Below are 23,744 nucleotides of genomic sequence, written 5' to 3' on the forward strand. Positions count from 1 at the left end.
ACTTAGATCCACAGATATTAAACTAAGGCCCCGTAATATGTGCATCCAACTCTGCCAGGAGAGAAAAAGTCCACTTCAGCTCCCCTCCCCTGTCTCTCACTGGGGGAGCCCCACATAATCCAACTTTCCCTCAACCAGACTTGTCACTTGTAGTGCTTTATCTATAATCCCACAAGTAGGGGCATCCCTATATCTTCCCCAAATGGCAACCCCACCACGTTGCAGAGCCTGCTTTTAGGTCCATTCAGACAATGTCCCACACTACAATCTGCACAAATACTCTCATACCTACTGATTTGAATATAAGGACGTTTGAATTGTCAGAAGCTCAGTTTTGACCCGTTTGGATCAGTTCCATCTGTGCCCTTGCTGCTGCATTGTTCTGGCAGTATGGGTGCATCCGTGGGTGAAGATGCAGTTGCGGTGGCAAGGCTGGCGGGCCATTGGCAGTGGGGTGTTTCGCCTACAGCAGCAAAACACCCTAGGCCGCTCCTGATCCTGAGGGTCTCCTAAGAGAGGCTTGAAGAGCCTCATGACTCTCAGGCCAGTGACTCCTCTGGGGCAGAAGATTACTCTTTACAATGAAGGGGAAAGTAGGAAATTCAAGCAAAGCTATGCTCCTCTTCGACAGCAATGAAGTGCTGTCATAAGCTTTTGAAAAAATACATTGTTTTCCTTTGAAGGATATGGTTTTTTTTCTCAAAAACCCTCCAGCATTGGAATGCATGGCTCTCATTTCTATTTGTTGCTGTTTAAAGGAGCGGACAGACTTCCCCTCCCACAGCAAGACTAGACCTCCTGCAGTCAGATTCCTCCCCCCCCCCCCATTTGTGTCTGAACAGTTGTCATGCTGTAGCTGGAGGACGGAGTCTTAGTGCAAGGATAACTGCATAGATGGAAGGCACTGCCGTCACTCCTAAACACACACACACACACACACACACTTCTTAAAGTCATAGGGAGTTTGCTTGCATGGATGTGCCAGCAATGCAAATGCCAGACACCCTTTGTGCAGACTTCAAGGCAAAGCAGAGGCTTCAGATACATGAATATGTGAGCAAATTGCACTAACAAACAAATATCCACAGCCAGCCAGGAGGATCAGGCTAATCTGAAGAAGAGTTTGGATTTGATATCCCGCTTTATCACTACCTGAAGGAGTCTCAAAGCGGCTAACAATCTCCTTTCCCTTCCTCCCCCACAACAAATACTCTGTGAGGTGAGTGGGGCTGAGAGACTTCAGAGAAGTGTGACTAGCCCAAGGTCACCCAGCAGCTGCATGTGGAGGAGCGGAGACGCGAACCCAGTTCATCAGATTACGAGTCTACCGCTCTTAACCACTACACCACACTGGCTCTCCTGAGGTCATGCACATTCAGAAATACCAATGATTTTCCCCAAAACAAAGTTAATACGAACGCCTTGATTTTTAGAGGAATGTGGGGGAGGGGAATGCTGAATCCTCCCACACCTGTGGCTCGAGGTTCGGGAATATTAATTTCCCTGCTTCCCAAGTCTGGAGAGATTATTTGTAATAACAAGGCTCTTTTTAAATGTGACTTAAGGCTCATTCACATTTTCGCTTGACCTGTATTTTGAACATATTGTGTATCAATTAATTCCTCTGGGTCTGAGAAATTGTTCCTCTGTGGCTGTGCCTTGAAATAATCAGATCTTACCTGCTGAATCAGATCTTATCAGGTGCACAGAAAATTTAAAAAAGATACTTTGATTACTAGGTGTCTTAGTAAGCGGGTAAGATTGGATTTTCACAAGGCACAGCTGCAGAACAACAATAACAGGTCTCAGACTCAGGGGAATTAATTGGTGTACATTCTGATTTTTTTTTTTTAATGGGGCAAGTGAAAGTGTGAATGAGCCCTTACACCCCCACTCACCCACCCACAAGGCTTTGATAACAGAAGGGTTACCAGCTAGCAACTTCTCATGCATTCTGTATTCATGTTGTATTAGTATTTGTATGATTTTCCAAGTGCTATAACAAATCATCTTCTCATATTTAGCAAGAAGGCAAATTAATATTTCCCAACCTGAAACATGTCAGGATTCCTTTCTGGAAAAGGTTTTTGTTTAGAAATGTGGAAATCTTTCAACAGGGAAACCAGGCACACAGATTTGCAGCCGTGTATCACTCTTTGAGAAGAATCATTTATTTGTCAAACATTTCAAAGGCCTCCTGCAATTTTAATTTGTTGCTGCCATGATGTTTGCAGCTATAATTTACCCCATTATTAACAGAGCTTTATACAAATTGGATTTCTCAACTTTTCAGCATACGATAAAGAAAAGAATCACTCCTTCTCAGAAACAAAAGCTCTGTTGATTTCTGAAGAATAAAAGCTTGCAGTATGCAGAGGAATCTCATTAAAAGTTTCCAAAGATTTCCTCAGAACTGAGAGATAATGTGGAGGTCTGATGACAGTGCCTGGACAAAAGCCATCACCTTAAATTAGTCAGAAAGGAAATTCCTTTGAGGGCATCTGAAAAAGGCAGAGAAAAATGTCATGGAAGAAAATGCACCATTGTAACTGTTATCATGGGAGAGAAAGTTTGTGTTCTCCTTTCAGTTATTAAAATATGGAATATTTACGCAGTGTAGAGAGCCCATTGTGGCATGAACTAGGTATTTAAAAACAAAGGGAATAGGATATGAAGGACTAATATACCGTAAGCTATTCCAAGGGTGAAACATCAGAAGTGTTAAACATCGTTTACTCTGTGGATAAAACACAAGAAGTGCCTTGCTGGATAGGACCAGAGGTAAATCTAGCCCAGCATCTTGTTCCAACAATGGCCAGATGCCTCTGAGAAGCCCCCAAGCATGGCATGTGCAAAACAGCCGCACTCATGATCCCCAGCAGCGGTAATTAAAGACACATCGCCTTTGATACTTGAAGCAGTACATAGTCATCATGCAAGTGTTAACAGTAAACAAGTTTGAACTCCATGGGGAATTTCCTGGTGTTTGAATCATCAGACATGGCAAATACTTAGAACTCCTCTGGACTAGAAAAGTCTTCTCCTTTCTGACTCAGTTGCTTTTGTAAAGCAGAATCCTCCTCTAGCAGAAAGTATTTAAAATAAAAATAAAATAGTGAGATTTCTGCACTTTAACTGCTCAGTCACAGGTACAGACTAGCATTTGTGTGTCTTCTTTTCCATTTGCTGCATTTTCTTTTAATTGTTACAACGGTTTTTCACAGAGGAAAAATCACAGACAGGCAATCGTTATTATTCATTTGATGGTATTGGCTTATTTATCGTTTAATGCCAGAAAAGGCTCCTAAGCGGCATACAAAGTATAAATACCCATAACACAAGTATTAAAATATAAACATTCCTAATTAATATACACGATAAAACAACCCTAATAAAACATGGGCTCAATCTAAACTCGCTGCTGGGGCTCTGCATAGGATAGTGGAACAACAGCTGCATCTGTGGCTATCTCTCCGATGGAAGCTGTGGATGTGTGGGTTGGAAGGACGGTCAGCCCAATCCCTGTGCCATCTCCAGGGTAGCTCAGGGATTGGGTCTGGATCAGGCCTGATGCTGGCTGGTGATGGCTATGACATCAGTTTGGGATCTGGAGCAACTCAGCTTAGCCCTGCCCCTTCCCCATCCTTGGAACACAAATTGCCCAAGGATCATCTTCTAGTCAAGCATCCTGTTTACATCAGTGGCTGACCTCTGGAAGCTCACCAGCAGAGGGATGGCCAGTCCCTGTTGTTTACATTCAGCTCTGACACTGGGTGGCACACTGCCTCTGGACAGGGACATTCCATGAGCTACTGTTGGAACTGTCTGTCAATTTGTCAAAGCTAATGGCCATCACTGCAATCTGGAGTAAATCAGGGGAGGGGAAGAGCTTCATTATTAGCATAGTTATGAGGTAGGTAGTCATACACAATGCCAAAGTAATGCATTGTATATAACATTTTCTAAACACATTACAGTGTAGGGGTAATTTGTCAGCGTACAGCTCTCATCATCAACAGGTTTTTACAAAAACAACAGCCTTACCTTGCCAAACACATTTCCCTCAGCCACATAAAATATGAAATGTACATGGACAAGACATGCATTTTTCATGCTTAAGGGAAGGGCAGAAGTTTACTGTGTACTTAAATTCCCTCAGAATTCTCTCTTTTCTTTTCATCTCTTCCAACACAAGATTCCTAAGGAAAAGTGAACCTTTTAGCTTAGGCATGGGGAACTTGCAGCCCTTTGGATATCGTAAGACTTCAGCTCCCATTAATCCCAGACAACATGGTTAATGATAAGGGATGATGGGAGTTGTAGTCCAACATCACCTGGAGGGCTACTAGTTTCCCATCCATGCTTTAGCATAACATTTTTTTTGAAGCGGGTGCAAGCAGAACGGACCAAAGACACTACAGAGCTTTGCTTTACACTGCCGAATCCATGTACAGCTTGCATTATATACAGGACTGAATATTCCCTTGTGGTCCTGGATTAAGGAAGAGCAAGGAAACACATATTTAAGATGTGGTGATGAAAATGACATCTACCCAAGAAGAGAAAGCGGGGGGGGGGGAGGGGGGAATATAGCCTTTTACCTTTCAGTTGCATTTAAAGTGTTGAATTGGTAAGGGTAGTATCCAATGATGTTTGTTTACAGACAGATAATACAGTGCTAACATCTACAAAGCACTAGCACAACCACTGTTAAACACATTTGTATTGTCTATAATTGCTGTGCTGAGGGGGGCAGGCTGCGGAAAAGGAGAGTCATTGCTGAAAATAGCCTCCCCTTCCCATTCTACTGATGAATCCCTTCTGTCAGCAGAGAGACAGATTTGGACACCTCCCAAGGTGCAGAGGGCAAGCAGTAGCAATTTAAACAGTGATCTAAAACTTTAATCCGTCATAACTGGAAGAAAAGCTTTCTGATCCTCCTCTTGTAAGTCATACAATTTTGAGGCTGACCATGAGATACACAAAAGGGACCCTAATATGCAACGACACATACTCAAATTAACCTACACCTTCACCATGAATAAAACAGTTCATGCCTAACTTGGAACCTGATCCAATCCACTGTCAAAAAGTAAGCGAAAGGGATAGAAATTGATTTTAATGGCTATTGTGCCAAAACTAGGCCAGGCTGTCACTGTTTTCAGGTGATATTCAGTCACATACCAGCAAATTCAGGTTGATTTTGTGATGGCAAAATGTACTGGAACAGTAGGATACAGATTGTTCAGCACAACTTTGTGTGACCCCATTGCAAACAACTCAGAATGAATGCTCAATAAACAGCCTGTTATCTTACCTCCCCACAAACTTTATGAAATCACATCCAAATACTCAGTAAGCTTACCTGCAAGAGATATATATTGTAGATGCCAGCATTGTATTGCATTACAGTTGGCAACTCTCAAAATTGCACGCATGGAAAAAACCAAGTGCCAACTCCATGTCATACCCACTCAGTTGTGACACTTATACAATGGTGTATAAGTCAAATTGTACCCAGGGCTATCAGTTTTGAATTTGTAACATTACTGGCTTTAGCTGTCCACTAAAACTGAAGTCAGCCAATAAAGAGATGGTGAACCTGTTGATTTGGGAGTAGATGGACAATCTGTTGAGCAGGTTCTGCTCCCCATGAAGAGCAAGTGCTACTTAACACAATATCGCTGATCATTTCTCAAGTGGCAGTTGTGGCAAGGGATGTTTTTCCAGTAAGGTCTGGCATACCAGCTGCACACTCCTCTACTACACAGATGAGGAACCCATGGCCCTCCAAATGTTGTTAAATTACAACTCCCATCAGCCTTGTTGACTAGGGCTGATGGAATCCAACAGCTTCTGGATGGTCACCAATAGGCAGGCCCTCTCAGAGGTCCAGAGAGGCCCGGGCTATTTCATGCTTTTGAGGACACATTCACTGTAGACTAATCTTGTGCTATCAAATCTGTATTTTGATAAATATTTATGAAAACCTGAAACTCATTATTATGATAAAATCTGTATCAGTTAACCAAAAATGCCAGTGTCCTTTTTCCAAATTACATACCTTGTTTGCTTGAATTTGCAGCTCTAAGCTGACAGTGTATTGCATTTTGGTCCTATGTACATACAAACAAATTGCGAAACTTATCAACTGTCAAAAAATTCACAAGGGTCTAAATTCGAGGCCCCCTTTGAGCTTTGGGTCCAAGCCAAATGGCCCCCTTGTCCCTCCTTACAGGAGTAAAAAAAAACCCGCATCCTCCACAATTCATGCCATACCTCTAACTTAGGGCAATATGTGTAAACTATAGCTGTTGTCCAGGAATATTCTGGTCTAGAATGAAGCAAGCACACTGGCTTTCAGATATCTGAAGGTATCTGAAGAAGTGTGCATGCACACGAAAGCTCATACCAAGAACAAACTCAGTTGGTCTCTAAGGTGCTACTGGAAAGAATTTCCTATTTTGTTTCGACTATGGCAGACCAACACGCTACCCACCTGTAACTGGCTTCCAGATGTCGTTGGACAACAACTCCCATCACTGCAAACCATTGGCTAACCTTGATCTATTCCTCAAATAGCTTCAAATAGTTTCCAAGCATCATTCATATGGTTGGTGTTGAACTTCAAAGCCCTACACCACCTGGAGGAAAGTATTCTTAGTAGTGATGGTGCTTCTCTTCTCTCAGACCTATATTTTGTTCCACAGACACTAAGCTTCAGACCTAACTTCTCAATGAAGCCCTTTTCATCCCCAAAGTACCATTGAGGACTGCCCCTAGAAATGGAGATACAGTATCGAAGATTTAATACTGTCTTGGCTGAGCAACAGCATCCACCCTGAAACGCAAAGTAGTAGCAAAGGCAAGATCTCTTTACCCTATTTTATGGATTGGGACCGGCAGAGCATCTGTGAGGGAAATTTAAGCAGGCTGGGTGTTTTGCATGAGCGATTTTTGGATAGAAATCCATACCATTCTACCTGACTCACGTCACCTCCCAGGTTACTAACTCTGGGCTACATTGCAGAATTATCATAAGGAAAGTTACTTGTAAGTAAGGGCATAATCACACGAAGGCAGCCATCCTAGAGAAGTTTCTGGCCAAGCCTGTGTATATGACCTGCTTAAATCGCTGGTGGAAGCTGATCTAAAACTTCTGAAAAGGGGGGGGGGGTCGGTGTACAGATTCCCCCCCCCCCAAAAGGGGTTCAAGATCACACGGAAAGCTGTAGCTGTCAGGACCTTGGCTCTGTAGGGTGTCTCGTCTTTCTGTGTGCATGTAGGGTATAATTTGGGTCCACCCCATCTGGGACTGAGACGCAAGAGGGTGAAACGACAAGGATCTGCTGGAGGCAAGAGGGGGCGACCCTACAAGCCCTGGTGCTGCCACGGCAGCGTCATAAACTGGCCTACACTGCGGGGCCGTCGTGAGCCCCTCATTCCCTGAGCCGCCATGAGGCTCTCACTCTTGTAAGGGGGACTCGGAAATCCCGTCTCTGTGTGGGCGGAGTGCGGGGGGGGGGGGAGCCAAACACGAAACCCGGGCTCTCCGCTCTACTCCCCCCCCCCCCTCGCTCTATCTCTGTGTTGCCATCTGGCCCCCTCGCCACGTCCAGGCTCCGAGAGCGCGAAGTGCTTCCGGTTCGCGCGGCGCGCGAGCTCCGGTCGCCGGGTTCTGCTTCCGGCGCGGCTGGTTCCTGGGACGCTCTCTTGGGGGTGAGGCGGGGCGGCTGCTCCTCTTTCTTCCTTGGGTCCGGCCGGCGCTCGGCGGAGCTGCGGGAGGCCCTATGGGCGCAGCCCGCAAGTCTTCCAGAGCGGGGCGCCTTCTCCCCTCCTGCCCCGCCCCTCTCGGCCCCGCCAAAGGCCGTGGGTGGCACTCGGGGGGTAAACATGGCCAGCAAGGAGCGCCCTACAACCGCGCCCCCCCAGCACCTCCAAGGGTGTGCTAGTGGAAGCGCGTGGCCCGGACCCTGCAGAGAGGGCGGCGGTGGTGGTGGAGGGGACCTAATGCAACGCTCCAGACCCCCCTCCCGTGCACACCTGCTGGGAGCGTTTAGGGCGCAGCCCTCGGTGCAGCGGGAGCCTGTCTGCGTCCCTTAACCTATATGAATTGCGCAGCACCTGCTGTTTTACGCAAAGGGCGATGAGCTTCATCGGAAGGGAAGCTGCCGCGGGATGCGGCTCCTTTCTGCTGTCCACGTGCACGTGGGGGGAAAAGCAAGTAACACCTAGTCATGCCTCTGGAGGATCTGGGCCAGTGTCGCCCACCACGGCCGGCTGGCAGCAGTGCTGCGGAGTTTCAGGCAAGAGGCTTTCCCAGCCCTGCCTCGAGAGGCCAGGGATTGAAGCGTTCTGAAAGTGGAAGGCTGCAGTTGGCAGAGTTCTGCTCTCTGCACCTCTTAAAAATGCAGATCTCCCCACCCTCCAATTAAGAGTGGCAATTCTAGTGTTCTGAAACAAGGCAGCACACGGTTTTTGAGGTTTGCAGATTATCCAGTCAGGTGGCTGGTGTGGACATGAGCAGGTATCTCTTGGGAATTGGTGTCTAGTAATGTAATATATTGACTTAGGCAGCTTTTTCCTTTGCTGAAGTGTCTTGACATATCTTCCAAATTTATACAATCTCTTCCAAATTTATACAAAATGTCACAGATGTGGACCACTAATTTGTTCAGAATGTAGCAGCAGTATTTGTCTGGTTTTCCAAGTAGAAGTGAAAAGAAGTTAAAATGTTAGACTTCTTTTGACAATCATTTCTTCCTTCCCTATAGGTATATTTTGAACATATGTTACAAATATGGCTGTCTCTCTAATTATAAAATGGGGTGGGCAGGAATTTTTGATAACCACCTTGTCAGAAGAAGACACAGTGCTGGATCTCAAGCAGTCTCTCAAAGGACTTACTGGAGTGCTCCCAGAGCGTCAAAAGCTTCTTGGACTTAAAGTAAAAGGTAATATTTATTTCATGCTCCACCTTTCTTTCACTGTTTAGTAGGGTTGCAGAAACAGGCCTTGTCAAATTGGCCAGCTGCTAAGGCATATCTGCATATCTGTTGCCTTTTGTCTCAGATCTGCACTTTCTTCTTGCCTGGTCCATGTGTTAAAATTCTCATGGTGGAGAGAAGACTGACTCCTACACTTGGGGTGGGTCAACTTCAGGCTTCCATTGTCCTTAATTTCCTTCTCTCTCTCTTTTTCTAGAATGACCCACTCATGTGCTAACACACACGAACAAAGCAAGAATTGAGAATCAGATTATGCAAAACTAATCTGTTAAATGATCTGATGTGTGCAGGTGCCAAGGTTTCTTGCAATAATTTCTTGCAGGCATCAGGTTGGCCACTGTGAGAATAGGATTCAGCACACTCTTCTAATGTTTTTTACGAATGTCAGCAAGTATTAGGTGACCTGCAAAAAATAGGCTAGGGGTTCACTTTTTGTTGTTGACACTGCACTTCCGGGGGGGGGGGGGGGAGGAAGCAGAAAGAAAGAAAGAACTCTGGTTGTAACCAGCAAAGTCGTCCTGCTAGCAGAAAGACTTCTGTTTGCTCAATGGGACTCCCTCTCCTTCTCTCTACATGTGCCCATGCTAAATCTGTTCCAGTGGGTTGCAGGAACCCCTGGAACACATTTGGGGAGGGGAAGGATAATAAGTTACATCAGGGAGCAGGAGAGAAAATCTTACTCTAGGTTGCCAATATTATACATGTCTGCTCAGGTAACACTCATTGATCTCAGTGGAATTAACTCGCAGGAGAGTGTGCATAGGATCGTAGCCTAAGATCATAAGTTAGTGTTTTAAAATACAAATCAGGTGAAAGGAGAAAGAAACAGCTGCTGAGGAAATCGCTCATTTTTGCTGAGGAAGCTGTAATCTGTTTATATTGCAGGCAAGCCAGCAGACAATGATGTTAAGCTTGGATCACTAAAATTGAAACCAAATACTAAAATCATGATGATGGGGACTCGTGAGGAAAGCTTGGTAAAATACATTTTTCTACTTAAAACACACAAAAACTAATAATTGCAGAAAAAATGATTATAATAAGGACATGTAATTGCCTAGAAATAATGTAGGGTTCTGTGTTCATGTGTATGTGTGAGTACAAGCAGTGTAATTAATTTTCTGATTAAATGTTAACTGACAAAAAGTTGTTCAAGCCAGAGATTGGCCTATATGTGGTGTGAACTGAAGGTGTTCCAGGAGGAGAGAGTGCTCATGTGCTCAAATCCTGCTTGCAGGTTTCCCACAGCATCTGGTTGGCTGCCAAGAGCAGGGTGTTGGACTATATGGGCCATTGGTCTGATCCAGCAAGCTCTTCTTACCTTCTTAAATTCCTTTAACCAATTGATTTTCTACCTTCTTGCCACCAAAATAACTGCATTCTTCCAAAGCAGCCAAGAAGTATAGGTTGTTCACATTTTCTTAATTTACTTCATCACTGATTCCTCATGCTTATATTTTCCATTTTTGAGGGCTGTCAACTTGATCAGCCACTTTATTCTCTTTAACCAAACTGCTGCTTTAAGCAGTGTGTGATGTTTAATTTTGAATGTTGCTCTTTGTTTAGACAATGCCTTGGCAAAAAGCAAAAGTAGTTTTGAAGGGCAGGGGATAGAAGCAGAAGTATATCTCATTTTGTTTTTCTGTACAAGAACTTTCAAATACAGTCATACCTTGGATCCTGAACCCCCTGGAACTTGAACATTTTGACTCCTGAACACTGCAAACCCAGAAGTGATTGTTCTGGTTTGCGAACATTGTTTTGGAACCTGAACATCTGACGTTCCGCGGCTTCTGAGTGACTGCTCCTGCAGCCAATCAGTAGCCGCGAATTGGGTTTTTGAAGTCGAACAGACTTCCAGAATGGATTCCGTTCGACTTTCAAGGTACGATTGTAAGAAAATAAGTTTTCGGTGTTTTACTTTTGTTGTAGGAAGATGTCCTTGGGCCACCGCCTGATAATGAAGATGTAGTCAATGATTTTGACATTGAAGAGGAAGTGGTTGAAGTCGAGAATAGGTGAGTTTGTTGCTGAATAGAGAAATAATTGGCCGGCTTATAAATATGCAACAGCTGCATGTCATTTATATTGTTTGTTTTTAGGGAAGAGAATCTGCTGAAAATCTCCCGCAGAGTTAAGGAGTATAAAGTGGAAATATTGAACCCTCCACGGGAAGGGAAGAAATTGTTGGTCCTGGATGTTGATTATACTCTGTTTGGTAAGTAATGTACTTCATTTTCAAGACATTATTCCCTGGGCCTGGTACCTGCTGATCTTATGGTTCTTGGCAGTAGACCAGAGAGTTGCTCTCTGGGTATAGGTAGATTCATTTGGGTTCCAGTGCAGTCCTGGGTGCTATGCACATGCTCCCTTGAATGGAGTGTAGGTGTATGCCAGAGCACAGGTAAGGAGAAAAGATGCTGGCATTCAAATAAGATTTTAAATGACTAATATGAACTGGCTGACTTTCTTCTAGACCATAGATCATGTGCAGAGACTGGGCTTGAGCTGATGAGGCCATATCTGCATGAATTCCTGACATCTGCATACGAAGACTATGATATTGTAATTTGGTGTAAGTTATTTACTTCACAAATTGAAAGTGTTTTCATTATGCCTAGAGATGCATTGCCACTTGTGACATAGGGAACTCTGCTGGAGATGTTGTGGACTTGATCTGCATCTTTTACGCAATGCTTGATGCTGAACCTTTCTGTTGTATTACATCTCTCAAGCCAGCAATCATGAGAGGTAGTTTAATGAAGGCTTTAGCTCTTGTGGGACAGTCAGCACAGAACCCCTGTGTGAATGAAAATCAATACTTGATTTAAAGTATCCCCCTGAACAACTTGATAAAATACTCTCTGGGGCAAGTACTCTGATTCAGAAAATGGGTTTTGATTCCCTGTTGGTCGTAAACATGGGCTAGGATCCAAAGAGCTACTTTAGGTAACCCAAAAAGCCTTGGGGATGCCTAGTAGACTGATTGTGAAACTTCGCCCTGCTTTAAATGAAGTTTGTCATGCTGCATTGGGACTGTGTGTGCTACTATAGGAGAAGTGCAAATCAAAGTCTCCCTTGAGTGTTTGGAACTAGTTACTTGGTCCCTAGGATGAAGAAGAAGAAGAAGAGTTTGGATTTGATATCCTGCTTTTCACTACCCGAAGGAGTCTCAAAGCGGCTAACATTCTCCTTTCCCTTCCTCCCCCACAACAAACACTCTGTGAGGTGAGTGGGGCTGAGAGACTTCAAAGAAGTGTGACTAGCCCAAGGTCACCCAGCAGCTGCATGTGGAGGAGTGTAGACACGAACCCGGTTCCCCAGATTACGAGTCTACCGCTCTTAACCACTACACCACACTAGCTCTCACACTGGATCTAGGACATGAGAAGGAAAACACACTTAATGGCAGCTGTTGAACCACTTTATTTGACACTTCCCATTTGTTTGTGTTCTTGTTGTACAGAAGTAGATCTAATGCTCCCCTCTTTTCCTCCTTGTGTCAAATTGAGTGGTTGAACAAAGTAATGCTGCATTGTACCCACCATTGTATTTTAAAAGCCTTTTCTTGTTGATATATTAAACATTGTGTGCATTTTGTTTCAGCATCTTTACAGTAACTCACACTTAAAACGAGCCCCAAGGTATCCAGATACCTAAGATAAGCAGAGCTCAGATAAATAGGCATACACACTGTTACAGTGACATGGTGGTAGCATTGGGATTAAAGAGTGACTCACTGGGCAGATTCATGCAATTTTTGGATGAGCTGCTTGCCACAAATATGTGAATGCAGCCGAAACTGAAAAACAGTTCAGATGAGAGTGACTTGCTGCATTGAAAACTAATTTGGAGCCTGCATTCATGAATTATTAGCTCATACCCAGAATAGGATAACATGGTATTAAAAGATGACTTTAAAATACTTCACTTGAAAATACTGTGTTTATTCCCTTTCAGCTGCTACCAATATGAAGTGGATTGAAGCTAAAATGAAAGTAAGCTTGTGTGTGTTTTGATTTTCTTGTGTTTTAGAATGTTCTTTGTGCGATCTGCTTCACAAAACGATTTATAATATTTTAATCATAGCATAGAACTCTGTTATAAGTGCTAAAATTGGCATGATTAATACTATGGCTTTGGCCCTAAGTTCCCATGAATATGCCTTCCTCTTGTGGGATGCTCCTACTGGTAACATGCAGAAGGAGAGGCAAATTATAGGAGATTGGTAAACTACAGCAGGGGATGAGCCAGTGTGCAAAATGTCCTTAGGCATTGTTTTCCATTGCAGGAGCTGGGAGTGAGCACCAATGCAAACTACAAGATAACCTTCATGCTGGATAGTGCGGCCATGATAACTGTGCACACACCAAGACGAGGATTAATTGATGTAAGTGTCCTCTCGCCGACCTCTTCTTTCAAGGCAGGAGCATCCACCCATCAGCACCCTGTTCTGAAGATCAGTGTATGCAATTCAGATTTCAGTAAGTCGTACCTTGGAAGTCGAACGTTCGGAAACCAAAGAGCGGCTTCTGATTGGCTGCAGGAAGCTCCTGCAGCCAGTCGGAACTGCAAAAGCCCCATCGGACGTTCAGCTTCCAAAAATAGTTTGCAAACCGGAACGGTCACTCTCGGGTTTGCGGCATTCGGGAGCCAAAACGTTTGAGAACTAAGCTGTTCAAAAACCAAGGTACAACTGTATGTTAAAATATGGAATAGGTTCATCATACTAAGAGCAACAGTTCTAAGAGACCTGATTGGCTTTTTGCCACCTGTTGAAGACTCCTCTTTCAACAAACCTTCCAGATATTATTATCCCAATTGGTATCTGTACTCAATTTGAAATAGTTTTTATATATGCAATTATTATATTGGTTTATTGAATTGTGAAATTGCTTTGAGTCACTCCATAGGAAGTGGTTCATACACAAAATTAATAAGTAAGCATGCCAAGCCATACATATAAAATAAATACAGGTTGGCTTGCTTGCTGTACTGGCTGGAGAAACAAGGACTTTCTGCACCAGAATGGGTTGTATCCAGTGAAGTTGTCCTGTTAACTCAAGAGCTTCCCCCAGTGCTACAGGACTTCCTCCCTTTCTTCTTCCTGGGTGCTCCCACACCTGCTCCCAAATCTGCTCTGTGGTTTTCCCCGTCCCTCAGGAGCACATTTCTGCAAATAATCTTTATACAGTAAAAACAGAATACTAATGGTAAATTCTGTTGTTGAAATGCTGTTTCACTTGAGGTTTTCTTACAACTTTACATCTACAGGTGAAACCCTTGGGTGTCATCTGGGGCAAATTTTCAGAGTTTTACAGCAAGAAAAATACTATTATGTTTGATGACATTGGGCGAAATTTTCTTATGAACCCACAAAATGGACTAAAGGTAATGTTTAGCATTCTTTTATAAATTCCAGCTTACCTAGTATGGGGTGTTAGGGGAGGGGGTAATACCTCTGGTAGGGGAGAAGTCGTGCTCCTTCTGGGGTTGTTTATCCACCTTCGCTCCTCACCCCGCACTCAGCTCTCCCCTGTGGCTCCTTGAAGCTGTCGGCATGTGACAGTGCCCACAGCCCAGCTAATGTCTTGACTGGCTGGCTAAACCAGGTGAGGTAGCCAGTGGGTCTCAAACCCTTGGTGAGTTAGGGACTTCCCCTGCATATGAAGATAGGCTCTGGCTGATTGAGCGGATGAAACTGATAGTGGGTCCATTGTCTCTCGAGATAGATGGAAGCCGACAGCCTAGAAGAAGAAAACTCAAATGGGTTGAAATTTGGGAAATGGTGCCAATGGAATGGGGGGGGGGGTCTTTGATCTTATTTGCACTACTGCTGGTTGGGTGGCAGGTCACTGTTGTACCAACATGCCAGTATCTGTATTCCTCACTGCGCCATCTTGATTGCAGCACTTCCCACATTGTTGTATGGAAAGAATTACTCTTCGGATGAATATTTTCTATTGGTTGTGCTGACCATCCCTTTCTTCACAGCTCTATGCACACATTTTGGCTATTGGATTTTGGTCATTATCTGGAATTGCTTTGACCTCAGAAGTTTTGCCACTCACCCTCTGGGATTATCATATATTTGTGATCTTACATCATTCTCCAAAAAGCTGAGAACCTATGAGCATAGCTGTCAACCCTCTCGGCTGTTCCCCACTGCTATATACATAGCTGTCAACCCTCCCTGCTGTTTCCCAATGCTATAATAAGGGAATCTCCCGCAAAAAAAGGAAAAGGTTGACAGCTATGCCTATGAGGCAGCTTAAACTGAGGGAGCCTGACTTTCCAAAGATACTAGATAAAGTTAAAAGCCAAGTTAGTGTTTGAATCTCTCTTATCCAGCCCCGCCACTCGGGCCACTGCACCGCATCATTCCTATGATGACGCACTCATAATAGCTACAATGGTCTTTGGAAGCTTCCCTCCCCCTCATGCCCCAGTGCATGTGAAGACAAGATGTTTTGTAGTGATCTGGCAGTTGCTTATCAAAGTTTTGATGGAGTATTTAAGAGAGCTAGAAATAAGTTGTCTGCAAAAATGTAGGCAATTTGTGATTTAGTACCTAGACTAAAGGTATAATGTAAAATAATGGAAATTTGAAGACATAGTGTTTAGCATTCATACTATAAGGTGCTTAGGGTGTGTCCACATTATTTCACATTATCTCAGTAGTTGACTCCTGTCAGGTAGTACTATCATCCCCATATTGCAGGCAGACATGTGCTTACATAACCACTTGTCTAAGGCCATTCAGTCAGTTGATGACAGGCAAGAGTTAAATAAGGAGCTTCGCATCTCAGTCTCTTACTGAAGAGCCCTGTGTTTGCCTACTCAGACGTAGGTCCCCATTTAGACCAATAGAACTTGCTCTATAGCATCTTAACTGCTATTCTGCAGCAGCGTTCCTATTTATACCATTGTGTTTCCAATGGTAACTATTTCCCCTTTTGATGACATCATTGGGCATATACAAGGTGGCAGCAGAATATTGTTGCTTTTGCTGTAATGCACCAGTGGCAGAGGCCTCTGTAGGGACCTGTCTGAAGTATTACAGACCAGGAGAGAAATGTGGCCTGAATGAACTGAAGGGACAACATGTACCCATTCTGAAATGGTTGTCAACAAAGTTACATGTCAGTGTCTCTTCTTTTTCCCCCCTGCCTCCCAAACATCTCAGTGTTTTTGGAAAATGTTTGTCCTGGAAAAGACATCTGGCTCTTGTGGTACAAGTGTTGCCCTTTGTAAAGTCTCTCTGCTTCTTGAGAAATGGTGACAGATGAGTGGAAATTGCTTTAAAAGTGCTGTTCAACTAGATGGAGGTTTGATGGAGTGCACCGTTGACAGAGCGGTATCATTGCCTTCCCCTGGGAAAAGAGAGCTGGTGCGCTGCAGCTCAGACTTTTATTGACAGCAAGACAAATTGGAGGTGACCGTTTATGAGAAATGCTGCTGTAGAAGGAATCGAGATCAGATGTTCTACCAGAGGCAACAGAATTTAATCAGCCATTCCACATGGGATTAACTTATTGTCCGCAAGTCTTTGATAAATGTGACAAGTGGTGCTTGGAATGAGCTTTAGAAGCCTCTCAGAAGGACGTGGTCCCCACTGTAGACTACGGTGACAAAGATAACAGCAATGGTCTCTCCAGCTTAGTTTTTGTGTAGCTAACAATTAAGTATGCACAGAGTGCTCTTTATTTCCTTTTGGACAGAGTTCTGGGATAAACTGAAGCCCGAAACAATGTACTGTCTGGCAGAGTGCATGCTTTGCTTATGGAATGACCCAATTCAGTCCCTGCCATCTCCAGTTAAAAGGGTCTTGAGTGGTAGTGCTGTGGCAGAGCTTTGCCCTGGCTTTTGGCAGCCACTGCCACTCAAGAGTAGATAATAGAGGTTATGCTGCAGTTTTGGCCTCTCTTACCTGGGAGTAAGCGCCATTGAATTCAGTAAGACTTCTGAGTAGACACGGTTAGGATTTTTGCTGTTAGCTCAGCATATTGTATTAATGTACATGGCCCTAAACAACTTTGGTTCAGGATACCTTAAGGACTGACTGGTTCCTTCTATCCCTGCCTGATCCCTGAGATTTTCATGCGAGTCTCGTGTTAGTGATCCCCATGATGAAGATGCATGCCTCATATCGACCAGGAGCTGTGCACCCAGTATTGTAGTCCCAACTGTGGAACTCCCTCCTAGATGAGATAATAGCAGTTCTCCTCTCCCTATTGAATTTCAGACATTTGATGACCTTTCTATCCCAGCATGCTTTTGATTAAGTCATATGAGTCCTATTTTACTTTTTTTTACTTGTTATTTTAAACTACTCATTATATGACAGGTGCATACTGCTTAGAGGCTGTGGTGAAAATAAGTTATGAGCGTATCACACTGTCTGATACCCTTATAATTTTTAAGATTTCAGGTTGGGAGGTTTTAGCATGTAACTAAGCTTAAGTATGTAGAACTGAGACAATCACATATTCCTCCCCTGTCCTTTTCTTCTGTTTCCCTTGTGTCACATTTTCATTTGTAAGCTCCTCAGGGCAGAGGGCCAGGTTCTTGTACTAGATAGATAGATAGATAGATAGATTAATGGAAGGTGCCTGGGATTAAATATTAGATCTTCTGCACCCAAAGTATGTGATCAGTTACTGGGTAAAAGGCATATCTGTTGCCTTTGTAGCTTTAAAGTTTGCTGTGTAAATTTCACCAACTGTAAGTTACAGTCAAGATTCCAATCAGGGTACTTGACAGGGTACTCTCCATTTTCTATTGGGAGACAGCAGTTGACAGTGCTGAGTGGGTTTTTTAGTGGATGATGAATGCATGGTGCGTATTTTCTTTCTGCAATGGGAGACTGTGGTTTTTAAGACCGGAAGAAACACCATTCTTTGTATAGGCCCTAGAAGAGAGGGCTGCATTTGGGAGACTGCCTTTCTTCCTGGCAAGCGAGATCAAGAGAAGCCAGCCCTGCCTCATAGAAACACAGCACAGTCCTTACGATGATGGCAGGGACAGGAGTAGAATGTCATGTAGAGGTCGATGCTGGAGGATTGGAGGTGCTGGCAGCAGTGGATTAGGAGATGGGAGGGAAAGAAGCAAGACCTGCAGGTGTGAAGTGAGACCACTTCTCACCACCCTCTGACTTTTTAAATGTGTGGACATACTGATGCATCTGCCTATGGCTATGCTGCAGTAGAAAAATTGCATGTTTTACTTTTAGAGTGGTTTTGCATTTAAGTGACACTGTATGAATAATTGTACATGAATAGTCATATTCATGTTTCCCCATAAAACAACCTCCTTGTATAATATATAGAAGCCGTAATGTAAAATTTCAAAATACAGCTTGCCTGTGTTGTGAGTTCATGTTCACATGGAGCCCTGATTTGAAGTAAAAAGAGCATTTGCTAGTTTGTTTTTAGCAACAATGTTGCCCTTGAGTTCAGCAGCTGCTATGCTGCAATGTATGTTGCTAGAAGCAACTAAGTAGTTCATAAAAACATTATTTGCAAATACTCTGAAAGGTTGATTGTTTGAGCTACTGCGTGGATATGAATAGGACATGGCGGAATGACAAAGTCCATTTGCAAATAATACTTTGGGCTTTTAGAGTACACTGCAGGTCTCTGCAAGAAGGGAGGGATGCAGCCTACCTGGCTAGTAGGATGGAACCAGAGAACTGAGCCAAAGGGTCAGGTTCTATTATCTGCTCAACAAATGCTAACGTGTTAAGTTTGGGTATGTTCTCTCGTTTTCTCTTTTTAAGATATGTATCATTTACACCTGGTTTCTTTCTCAACAGATAAAACCCTTCATGAAAGCACATTTAAACAGAGATAAGGATAAAGAGCTTCTAAAACTTACTCAGTATCTCAAGGAAATAGCAAAATTAGACGACTTTTTGGAGTTGAACCACAAACACTGGGAAAGGTAAGGATGAAATGCTGTTCTTGTTCAGCATTGTGCCTCAACAATATCAAATTTTGCTTCCTGCTGGCCCAATCTGAAATGATAGCAACTCCATTAGCAGAGGTGCCTGAATTAGTGTCGGGTCAATTTGTTAGCAATTTTGTGTACTACCCTTTCATATGCAAATATTGAGGAAAGTGATAGTTATCATAGCAGGGTGGGATCAGTATAAAAACCACAGTACAGTGGTATCTCGGGTTACAGACGCTTCAGGTTACAGACTCCGCTAACCCAGAAATAGTACCTCGGGTTAAGAACTTTGCTTCAGGATGAGAACAGAAATCGCACGGCAGCAGGAGGCCCCATTAGCTAAAGTGGTACCTCAGGTTAAGAACAGTTTCAGGTTAAGAACGGACCTCCAGAATGAATTAAGTTCTTAACCCGAGGTACCACTGTAGCCAGTATGTCTGCAACCAGGGCTTCCCTAGTTACATATGAAACAAATAGTTCCAATGACCTTGGTGGAATCTACTTGCTGACTCAGGCTAGAGAAGTCTGTGCTTCTCAAAATTCTGCTAACTGCATTCATTGTACGTGGCTTGGCAGTCTTGGCTCTGTACTTGAGATTTAACTGCAATTGACTCCAAATGAAAATGCATACCAAGCATTTTCACTTGGAGAAGGAGCTAACATTAAGGCATTTTCCTTGAGAACTGGACTTTCGACCACCAAAGTTTCTGTTCCTTTTCCCATTGTGGTGTGAAGGATTTGACCATGGGGATCTCTGTTAGATCTCAGTATTCTTATGTATAGGTAAAAGGTTAAGGTAAAGGACCCCTGAACGGTTAAGGTAAACGGCGTTTCCGTGCGCTCTGGCTTCTGCCACGGTGTTCCGTTGCGCCAGAAGTGGTTTAGTCAGGCGGGCCACATTATTATGTATTCAGGAGGGTTCAATTGTGAACCAGCTCTACTTTTTAAAGACACTTTGTAGGTGGAGTGTGCAGCATTTTTACGTTAAAGCAGGTGTGCCTGACATAAAGTAATGCAGCCTTCTCCAACCCTGCAGGTGATGTTAAGGCTCCAACTCCCATCAAACCCAGCCAGCATGGCCAATAGACAGGAGTGATGGGAGGTGTAGTATGAAATACCAGGTTGGAGAAGGCTTTGTGAATAGACGAACCATTCAGGACTATGAAACCAGCACCAGGCTGTAGTTTGGAAGGCATCTGTGCTATCGGCAAGGGGTTGATCATTTGAGTCCTGCAAACCGACTGGTGTTCAGTCCAGATCTATGTACTGTGTTCCCTATTGAGATCACCTCCCGATATATTTTATGTTTACTTCGACATTTATTTGTTGGAAGCTTAGAAATTAGAGGCAAGAAGTTGCTATTGGTCAGTAGACATTAAAAGCGCAACTGGGGTAGTTGGCTGTAGATGTGTGACTTACGCCTGCTCTGCAAAGCAGTATTATCTGGCCTTGATGGTTCTAGCACATTTTAATCAGGTTGTGGTTAAAAAAAATGCCTAGCACTTCACTCAAAGTTGTGAGTGTGAACATCCACATTCACCTTACAACGTACTTTCTTATGCCACAGTTGCTAAAGTAACTGATAACTCCTGATAACACATGCTCAGGGCATGAATCTGAGCAATTTGGACATTATTTAGACACTTTAATAATTTGCCCTCTTTTTGAGTGCGTACTGCTTTCCCCCACCAGCTATAAATTTCAGGATGCTATTTAGACATCTCAGTCAAGATCTTTTTGAGAGAATTTTTTTATGCCCAAAGGTTTGTTTTACTGGTTGGATCTTAAAAACAAATAAAAGAATTGTGCTGATACATTAGAATATTAATATGTGCTACTGCTGAAAAATGCTCTCTTAAAATTCTAGGGCATATGAGCATTGCATATTGCCTAACTCTTTTTATAATTAATTTATTTACTCCTGCTACCCATCAAGACTACAACTATTTCAGTAGAGGAGGTGCTGAAAGATGAAGAAGTAAACTAGGATAGTACTATGAATGCTTCCAGAACATCAAGAATCTATTGTACCAGTAATTCCATAAGTTTTAAATGCACACCATTGTATATGGCCCTGTATATGTCGAATCATATTATAAATGTTTTATTTTTGGCTTTTTCTTCAGGTACCTTTCAAAGAAACAAGGACAGTAGCTTTATTTTGTGACATTGAAACCAGGCGGAACATAGAGACCCTTTGACCTTTCCTCTTGTGTAAGCTAGAATAAAGTAGTGCTGGACACTGACTTAACCACCCGAACAACTGCTTATACCTGGTCTTCCCGTTGGTTTGCTCTAGGTCTCTCTGTCTCTCTTCTGAAGATCGCCACTAACAACCGAAAGGGAAAATAATTTGCTTTCCCCTTCCTCCCTTACATTTATCTCTCGGGTTACTATTTAAAAAGCAATGTCATTTGTACTGCTACTGTAGTATCCCCAAAACTTTAAAGACCACATTGTTTGGAAATGGGGTGGAAACCCCCCAACGTTCAGACCAAAAAGAAGAGGAAAATCCCCCAACCCAGATATTTACTATGGAGCCAGTTTGTTTTTTCTGCATTCTCAGTTCTAGAAACCATTTCCCCTTCCCTGTTTATTGTATTTAAGTCTATGAACTATAAGATGTCAAATTATGTATTAGTATGTCAAGTGTTCCTTTTGTACAAAACAGTTTTAAGGATGGAAAGCACCACTAGAGGGTGAAGATACCTTCATATGTGGATTGTGATAATAAAACTGTTATGACTGGAGAGAAGAGGAGGGATTTGAAAACAAAACCTTTTAATGCTTGGTTGAAAAGCATTCCGTTTTGTTTTTTGTTTTTGTTTAACAACAACAAAATTTAACCAGAGTAAAGGTTGAAACCTGAAAAGAGCTAAGAGCCTAATTCCTTAAAGCATGAACATTAGCTGTTCTGTTCTTGTTAAATCTTGTCAAGATACAAGCTCTTTTACTGGCAATATTCAGCCACAGCTATTCTAAAGTGTCACTTGTGCTGCTTCAACCTGCACTGTGGAAGTGTGATGCGCCTGCTGTCTCGCATTGCCAACAGTCCCTTATCATGCCATTCTTGTTTTTGAAAGCAGATTGCTCCTTTCAAATAAAGATAGCATATATTGTTCTTAAGGAACTATAGCAGGTGTGCTAATGATGATGATGATGATAATAAATGCCTTTTCTTAAAACATGTGTTCCATTGTTTTCTCTACCGACTGAGCTATCCATGCCCTGTATTTATGCCACTTTTGATTCCTGATTGGATGTATAACAAAGTATGCTGTGTGTATGTGGTTTGCTTCCACTATCCAGAGCAGGGGTCCCTAAACTAAGGCCCAGGGGCTGGATGCGGCCCAATTGCCTTCTAAAATTCGCCCACGGACGGTCTGGGAATCAGCGTGTTTTTTACATGAGTAGAATGTGTCCTTTTATTTAAAATGCATCCCTGGGTTATTTGTGGGTTCATATTTTTTTTCAAAATATAGTCCAGCCCCCCACAAGGTCTGAGGGACAATGGACCGGCCCCCTGCTGAAAACGTTTGCTGACCCCTGATCCAGAGGGTTTAAGAGGGTTTGGAATGGATTTTAGTCCTTATATCTGCTAAGATAGCCTCTCTGGTGGAAAGTCCCACTTCAGTTGTAAAAAATTTCACCACCTATTCTTTAGAGCTACTGAGAAGCTGAATAAGGAGTTCTCAAGGTGTGTTTTATAGCAGTGTTTTTCAACCTTTTTTGGGCAAGGGCACACTTGTTTTATGAAAAAAATCACGAGGCACTCCACCATTAGAAAATGTTAAAAAATTTAACTCTGTACCTATATTGACTATATATAAAGTAATTCTCTTGAATAGGAATCAAATAAACACAATTTTTCCCACGGCACACCAGGCAACATCTCGCGGCACACTAGTGTGCCACGGAACAGTGGTTGAAAAACACTGTTTTATAGGACTATTCAATAGGCATTGCAGGAATAACATAACTTCACAGAGTAATTACAGTTTCTGGCTCAACTCAGTTTGCATCATTTAGTTAAAGATGGAAGAGAATCCATTTGTTGCAGTGAGGAAATTAGGTGCCAATTCTTAAGCAGTGACCATAGTGGGCAACTTTATGACGGGGCACCTCAAATGTTTTGAGGAATGAGCTTAGTTTTACTATCGCCAAACATCCATTCTCATTCTGTTCCAGTGGCAAATCCAAATGCTTTGGAGGTTTTAGCAGTGCAGATGCTCCATACTGTGTATGTACAGAGACCTCCACGCATGCATGAAGCGTGGATGCCTTAACATAAATGCAAGTTCTCTAAGCATGTGGTGAAAACTTCTAGACCTCACCAGAAGTCACAAACCTTTTTAAACTAGCCAGATTCTTGCCTACTTCAGAGTGGTTCTGCCACAGCAACCAGAAGCACATTAATCAGAATCAGAAACTTGACATCAAATTCCTCTTGGTGCAAAATTTGGCTGTGTCACCAAATTCGCTCTTAACAAATTAGTTCCTTGTGAATGGTAGTGGCAACAAGGGCTGTAGCTCTGCGGTAGTACATAACAGTATCCCACTATAGTTTTGTGCGAAGTCTGGCTTGCTTTCACAAGGTCCTAGGCACAACCCTCCTCCTTTCCAGCTAAAATGAGCAGGAGGCAGGTGATGTGAAAGACCTTGGCCTGAGACCATGGAAGACAATAGTCAGAGAAGACAACAATGAGGGTGGATCCATTAGAATGAATGGGGCACTGCCCCACCAGCCACCCACTAACTGCCTGCCTCCCTTATGTTATGAAATTG

At 43.1% G+C, this 23,744-nt stretch overlaps 1 protein-coding gene across 1 annotated transcript; it reads left to right on the plus strand.

The window, feature by feature from the left end:
• Positions 1 to 7,619: 7,619 nt before the first annotated feature.
• UBLCP1 (ubiquitin like domain containing CTD phosphatase 1) lies at positions 7,620 to 21,709 on the plus strand. The gene is made up of 11 exons (XM_033140388.1): positions 7,620 to 7,719; positions 8,775 to 8,954; positions 9,894 to 9,985; positions 10,941 to 11,026; positions 11,111 to 11,226; positions 11,485 to 11,583; positions 12,969 to 13,006; positions 13,300 to 13,398; positions 14,283 to 14,399; positions 18,823 to 18,950; positions 21,086 to 21,709. Exons 2-11 carry the CDS (start codon positions 8,801 to 8,803, stop codon positions 21,111 to 21,113), a joined length of 957 nt encoding a protein of 318 aa, XP_032996279.1. The 5' UTR covers positions 7,620 to 7,719; positions 8,775 to 8,800; the 3' UTR covers positions 21,114 to 21,709.
• Positions 21,710 to 23,744: the final 2,035 nt, after the last annotated feature.

The sequence above is a fragment of the Lacerta agilis genome, chromosome 2 (genome assembly GCF_009819535.1).
Source record: "Lacerta agilis isolate rLacAgi1 chromosome 2, rLacAgi1.pri, whole genome shotgun sequence".
Classification (NCBI taxonomy): domain Eukaryota; kingdom Metazoa; phylum Chordata; class Lepidosauria; order Squamata; family Lacertidae; genus Lacerta; species Lacerta agilis.